A 7669-nucleotide genomic window follows, 5' to 3' on the forward strand; every position below is an offset into this window, starting at 1 on the left:
ACTTTAACCCCATAATACTGCCTAGTGCAGTAAATGTATTAGAAAAATAAAGATGCTGCCATCTTTATTTTTTAATAAACTACACTAGACAATATTTTGGGGCCATTTGGGGCATATTTATAAAATTAACCAGAGATCTGATCTCTGGTTAATTTTATAAGTGATAATTGCTACCGCAAGGTCGCAGTAGAAATAACCAGCCACTTGTAATGACTGGTTAATTATTGCCCTCCTGCAAATAGGCAAATGTGCCCGTTTGTGGGAGCGCAATAACTTAGAGCTCCACTTGTAATCTAGCCCAAAGTGTTTGTTTTCCCTTAAAGGTGAAACATTTTACCCTACAGTGTCTGTTTACCAAAGGAATATATCTAAATATGTCATATGAATATGTATACATGGTTTAACAGCATAGTTGAAAAGGCACATTACCTGCATTCTATAAGTTGTTTGGTTTAGTTACCTGTGGATTGAGTACTTGTTGGGTCTCGTAAGGCGGCCTATTAAGCAGATATAGGATTGCAGAGCAGATTTGTCCCTCTGTTACTTCCTTCTCATTCAGACTTATTTCTTCTGACCTGGCATATCATATAGTATTACATTAGAGACTTTATGACTTCAGTAACCTGTGCATAATATTGAAAGCCTCCTCATTAAAGGGACACTGTACCCAAAGTTTTTCATTCATGATTCAGATTGAGCATGAAATTTTACGCAACTTCCTAATTTACTCCTATTATCAAATTTTCTTCATTCTCTTGGTATCTTTATTTAAAATGCAAGAATGTAAGTTTAGATGCCGGCCCATTTTTGGTGAACAACCTGGGTTGTCCTTGCTGATTGGTGGATAAATTCATCCACCAATACAAAATTGCTGTCCAGAGTACTGAACCCAAAAAAAGCATAGATGCCTTCTTTTTCAAATAAAGATAGCAAGAGAACAAAGAAAATTTGATAATAGGAGTAAATTAGAAAGTTGCTTAAAATTGCATGCTCTTTCTGAATTACAAAACAAAATTTTTGGGTTCAGTGTCCCTTTAAGAACATTACCCTTTTGGTGCCCACCAAGTTTTTACTTTGCAGTTTTATGAAAGAATCAATCTAACATTTCTTATGTTACAATACATATCTAGGACTACCACCTCCTTGCATATGCTCTTGGCCAGTCACGCTAAATGTATTTAAGTCTTCGTCACTACTGATTTGATTGCCATCTCCTAGTGTTAGATACTCCAAATGCTCCTACACTCTCTATACGTGTGCTGTTACAGCTGTATGTTGTTCATGTACAGAAGTATATCAGGGGCATATTTGCCTAGGGAGATGGGTACAGTATTTCATATGGCAGTGGATGAGTTGGGTTCTGCATCTCATCTTAGCTATGATTAGAAAATCAGCAGAGCATAGTAAGCTTTTTCTGCATTTTGTTGTCCTCTGCAAATAATGAATTTGTTCCTAAAATAATGAAATTAATTTGTTTCCTATTTCCTTAATTTTCTAAGTAAAGAGATTCTCTAGCACCAGCACCAGATCAGGATGTTTTTTGTATTATAATCTTGATAGCATCAACAAACCAATCATCATGTTTCCATGTAAATACTGGCATGCCGCCTACCAGAGGACATTGTCAATGTTGTTACTAATGATGATGACATGTAAGGTACAAGTCAGAGAATTACCTTGTGTCTGGAAGGCTGTTTAGATGCAGCTCAGCCAAAATATTTCTGTGTGATTCAACTTCTGGAGTTTCCATTTGGAAATTATTCTCCAAATCCCTAGAAAAAGCAAAATGACTCAAGTATGTTACATAGCAAAATAATTACCACTTAGGCAGTATGTGGCACAGGTTCAAAGGGACATTCTGGTCAAAACTGAAATGCACTTAGATGAATTACATCTTTGAATAGAAACATATTTGCAATATACATGCAATGGCAATAAGACTTCTAGTAAAAGTTGTCACTGTTTTAGTGTTAACATTTTTCTTTGGGCGTGCATGTGAAGCATAGCTAGATATTCTCAGTGTACCAGCATTTTAAATACTGCAGCTGCTCAGAGCACTAGTGGGGCTTGTATCATATAAGCAATTAACAAATCAGATGTTACAAGGAGTTTAGGCTCTCTGAGCAAGTGTTGTTATTAAAATGCTGGTGCACAGTGCATACTTAAATACACATTTGAAACAGCTATAGCTTTAATTAGAAGACTTTTTGCTAATACATGTATGTTACAGAAATGCTTCTTTTCAAAACTGAAATGCATCCATGTGAATTTAAATTTTGGCTGGAATGTCCCTTCAAGTCACAGGGCCAGCAGTAAGGTCCACTGGTTTCTGACTACACCCCATACCCCAAAGTGTATGTTTATGACCATTAGACTATAGATATCTGATATCTGCTAATCTAATAGCAAGCTGAGGTGCAGGAAGATTTTGCTCATCAAGAGGTTATTATTGCTTATAAATTCACCAATACTAATTGGGGGGTTTTCCCTCAGAAAAAACTTAAAGGGCCATAATACCCAAATGTTTAAACACTTGAAAGTGATGCAGTATAGCTGTAAAAAGCTGACTAGAAAATATCTCCTGAACATCTCTATGTAAAAAAGAAAGATATTTTACCTCAAACGTTCCTCAGTAGCCACATCCCATTGTAAAGGATTTCTAAGCAGCATATTAGTATGTCTGTCCTGGGACAGCTGAAAGGATGAGCCTCGTGAACTCTCATATTATTTCACCAATCAGGTAAAGGAAGCTTACTATGAAATCTCATGAGAGTTAAGTCAAATCTCATGAGATCACAGTAAGAGTTCATGACCTGCTGATTGGCTGCTGTTCATTTCTTCATTTTTTTTTACCTGCAGCTGGTAGCAGGTGAAGTATAACTTTTTACACAGAACTTACTCTGCTGAGCCGAGGAGATTGTGAGGTAAAATATCTTACTTTTTTAAATAGAGATGCTCAGGTGATATTTTCCTGTCAGCTTTTTACAGTTATACTGCACCAGTTTCAAGTGATTTAGCATATGAGTATTATGTCCCTTTAAATGAACACTCTAGTGTAAAAATAAAACATCCTATTTCTGTAGAGCATTTTATTTTTAAATATCTGCTAAGGTGCTGAAAATATAGTAAAGGTTGTTCTCTTGTGCCACAACTGGTGAGCAAATGGGAACAGGCATATATGCATAATCTATCATTATTGGCTGTATCCTTATCTGGAGTAGAATGGGGTGTTCCAAAAGGGCAACATGTTTCACCCATTTAAAGAAGTAAACCACATAGTTAAATAATTAGAATTTCCCTTTAATTTATTAAAGTGAATGTCAATTTTGATGCTAAAGTGCCGGCTTTTAAAATTTTGATTAAAAACAGGGGCAAATCAATTTTTTATTCAATGCCGTGATTGGAGGAAGCCGGATTCCTCATTTTAGACCCAGGAAGAGGATTTGCGACGGGTGGAGGAAGCTGGAGCTGCTGTGAAGATTAAAAGGTAAGTTTTTTTTTCTCAACAGGAGTGAAATGTAAATTTTAATGAATTAAAGTGCCCCTGTTTTTAATCAAATGTTTTAAAACCAGGCACTTTAGCATCAAAATTGACATTCACTTTAAGCACACAAAAATATTAATTCCCAGTTAATAAAACTAAGGTAAGTGGTAAATGTTACTCCAAGTCTTAATACATTATTTGTACAGTTCTTACCTTTTCCCTGCCAGAGCAGAGTTTATAATCTTCCGAATAGCAGCTGATCCTCTCGCCCGGCTAAATTCACTGGTGAACATGCCATCCACATGTCTCTTGTTCCTACGTATGCATTGAGGTAGTTAGTGAATACATAACTGCAAAATGATGAAGCTTTTGAAACTAAAGTCATATTCTGTTAGAACTGTGGTTAGTAGTAATCTGAACAAGCCGTGGGTACTTTTGAAATGTAATGAATCACTAAGGGCCTGATGATCTAAAGCTCTCTGCTCGGATGAGATGATCTAAAATGATCCTCCAACACTGCAAGATCCCTCACAAGATTCTAGACAGGCAACATTTTTACACTTCTCTAAGGTCGTTCCCTGCATCTCTGGATGTGAAGGAAACAGAATCCACGTGTTATATAGCGCTGCACAACATGAGAGTTTTACACTGTGTTTTATATTACTTTAGACTTCAGATTTTGTTAAGTTTTATTACATTTAAGCTTTCCACTTCTATTTTAATGATTTTAGATTCTTTTTTACAGCAGTTTATATAGGATTGTGATTTTACAAATTCTGATTATGCTTTGAATGTTTCTGTGCTACTTTTACAAATTAGGATTATACTTTGTATATTTTGTGTATATTTTACATATTACATATTACATTGTATTTGTTCTATGTAAAATAAAACTTACAGTTCCAGAAAGTGGGAGGGACAGGAGAGTTCCCTGGGCTGAACAGGGGAGTTCCCAGGGGGAATTTTGTACTTGCAGTTCTCACTGGTTTATCTCACCATCAAAATTCACAATACACTCATTTGACTGTAATAAAAGTAATATGTACCAAACTAGAAGCAAATGCAAGTTAAGTTGTACTAAACATTTCAGTTTAATTTGTATTTGCTAAGAGCTGAGACTTTATATCAGTGACAGGTGCTCCTCTGTTAACCCCATCCTGCCCTGTAAAATTCTTCTTCCCACAGAGCTTAATTACTTTCTATAGGAGGCAGCTGTCATCTCTCTGGGACTTCTAGGTTCTGCCATTTTTCTTAGAGAATTTAGTTAGTTTAGTCCCTGTGAAGTCAGTACTTTATGCTCTCCATATTCAGCATTGCTCACAAGAGCTGCTGGTGCAACGCCGCCCCCTACAGACTTGCGGCCAATGGGCCGTCAGCAGGAAGGTGTCAATCAACCCGATCGTACTCAATCGGGTTGATTTCCGGCAATGTCTTTCCGCCTGCTCAGAGCAGGCGGACAGGGTTTGGAGCAGCGGTCTTTGTGATGATGCTTCAAAACTGCTGTTTCTGGCGAGTCTGAAGACTCGCCAGAAACACGGGCTGTCAAGCTCCTTTCGGAGCTTGATAGATAGGCCCCTATGGAGCAGCGGTCTTTGTGACCGCTGCTTCATAACTGCTGTTTCTGGCGAGTCTGAAGACTCGCCAGAAACACGGGCCCACAAGCTCACTACGGAGCTTGTTAAATGGGCGCCATAATATGATGTATGCTTAATCTTTGGAGAATACTTTTTTGATCCATCAAATTGATCTAAACCAGCTAAGAATCTGCTTTACAAAAAAAACTAAAACTGTGAATCCTTGTAAACAGCTTCTTATAAGTAGCCTCCAGCATCTAAGAGACACTTTAGAGCTGATTTGATTAGATAGACTTTGTTTATCGCGTACCATGATATAAATTGTATGGAAAAAGATTTTGTTCATCATACTTATTGTCTTTACTGCTGCAAGAATTCTGAAAGTGGACAACAGTTTTTTTTTACATTTTTGTCCTTTTTTCTTTATTACTTCTGCTATTGTTGCCTGTTTTTTGGTCACCAGTATGATAATGTCTCTCTGCTTACAACAAGAAACTATTATAGGCATTATTGTCTCATTACACTCTGATGCCTTATAATCATTTAAATAGCATGATCCCATTTCTTCAGTTCATTTATATTTAGCCACATCCTAATACGTGTAGGTGACTCATGTGCAGATTACATACCTGGCAGGAACCGGAGAGGAAAATGATAGTTGCAGGAAGACAATAAGGATTGCTAGTGCTCTGTAACCCATTGCTAAGGGCATAATTGTCTGTGGAAGATATAATAATCCTGTTTTAAAATAATAATACTACATCCATATCCGTTATATTTAAGTAATAATAATGCATTATATCTCCATAAAATCATGTAGATTTTAAGCTCTTCAAGACAGACCCCTCCTACTTCTGTACTAGTTTTTTTTTTAGTCTGTTATATTTTTTGTATCTAATATTATCACAAATCTTTGTCATTGTATACCCAGCGCTACGGATTTTGTGGTGCTATGCAAAAAAACAATAATTATTATAATAATAATAATAATAATAATAGTGTAGATAAATACACTATGAAAAACTTTTGTGCTATTGTTTATTCTTACTGTAGGCAAAATGTAGTCTTTTTTTCTATCTGACGTTTCACTAACCTGTATTACCCCTCTACCTTTCTCCATTTGCAACACAGAAGGTAGCACATCTTATCTGCAACTTAGACATTTCTTGCTTTTACTGTGTGTGGATATGGGCATCTGTGTATATATGTAGATTTGTAGCATAAATCGTGTTAAATTATTGCTAATTTGATGTTTGTTTACACAGATATTATTATTGTTTCAAATAGAATTTCTGCAACAGCTGTTTGAATAAAAGTAATTTGCAATGTGGCCCAATTTGAAAGCCTATAGTGCATTCATTTTATCTGTTGGAATTGCAAAATATATTATTCATGAATTTAAGTGGGACAATTTTATGTGACCCAATTTTATTTTAGAATTATAAGTGGCATAGTTTAAATACTGAGAATTATTTATGTATTATTATGTACATATATTGTGCACACTATTGGGTCTCTAGAAGTTTTATCGATACATACAGTATATGGCCAATATATGTAGCAGGGAATGTAAATGTAATGTATATTTATACATTAAACTACTAAGTTTTATGCAAAGTAAAATTTAGGAAAGAAAAAACATATGACCTAATTTAAATGTTTATAAACATGCAGATGTTGCACTTTCTTCATACTTTTATTATATAAGTAGATAATTCAATGGACATTCTACAGTAAAACTAAAATCTATTTTGTAAAAGCATTTCTTTAAATAAAATACCTTATTTTAATATTTGTTTAATTCCTTTACATAGGTTGAAACATATAACGTTGCTTTCCTGCAACACCCCATTTTACTCTAGATGAGAATACAGCCAGTAATTGGAAAGTATGTATGTATGCCTGTTTTTTTTATTTGCTTACCAGCTATATACTTATGTGGAGTGTCATAGGAGCATAGTATTGGCCATGTATTTAAATACATTTTCAGGAAGAAAGACATTTCTTAAAAAAATCAAATGGTCTAAAAAAATGAGAAAATTCGAGATTTGCACTAGAATGTCCCTTTAACAAAAGGTTGTGCGGATACATTTTAAAGAACCAATAAATACAGAAGAGTTACATAATAAAAAGACAATGAACGTAATATCACTAACTCAATTTCAAATTTGAGTTTCAAATAAGCAGTAGGTTTTTTTTCTGTCAAATTTCAAAATTTGCTTCCATTTCCTGACCTCTGTATCATGTGACAGTCATGAGACAATCACAGACTCATATATGTATACACTATGAGCTCTTGCACATGCTCAGTAGGAGATGGTGCCTCAGAAAGTGTGCATTTAAAAAGATTGAACAAAATCTGTCAAAGTAAATTGAAAAGTCTTTTTTTAGATTACATACTCTATCTGAATCATGAAAGTTTAATTTTAACTTACTAAAGTATCTCTTTAATTATAGTTCTTAAAACTGGTTTACTGTACTGTGTCATAACAAACATAGCTAAATTTTAGTGCTCACAAGCAAGAAATGTTCTGTGTTGTTACCTTCCTGACATCTCCTTTCCAATTTTGCTCTTTATCTCTAGGGTGCTCAGCCAAGGTATAAGGAAAAC

The 7669-nt window shown here is 35.1% G+C and overlaps 1 protein-coding gene across 1 annotated transcript in view; it reads right to left on the reverse strand.

Moving 5' to 3' along the window:
* The window catches only part of SCT (secretin), a 31415-nt gene extending 25645 nt beyond the window's left edge, over nucleotides 1-5770 (reverse strand). The window contains exons 1-5 of the mRNA XM_053691065.1: nucleotides 5688-5770; nucleotides 3698-3799; nucleotides 1677-1772; nucleotides 461-575; nucleotides 356-368 (exon numbers count right to left, since the gene is read on the reverse strand). Of these exons, the coding sequence (XP_053547040.1) occupies nucleotides 356-368; nucleotides 461-575; nucleotides 1677-1772; nucleotides 3698-3799; nucleotides 5688-5770 (409 nt within the window). The remainder of the gene's footprint in view (nucleotides 1-355; nucleotides 369-460; nucleotides 576-1676; nucleotides 1773-3697; nucleotides 3800-5687) is intronic.
* Between the last annotated feature and the right edge of the window lie 1899 nt (nucleotides 5771-7669).

Source organism: Bombina bombina, chromosome 8 (assembly GCF_027579735.1).
Source record: "Bombina bombina isolate aBomBom1 chromosome 8, aBomBom1.pri, whole genome shotgun sequence".
Taxonomy (NCBI): domain Eukaryota; kingdom Metazoa; phylum Chordata; class Amphibia; order Anura; family Bombinatoridae; genus Bombina; species Bombina bombina.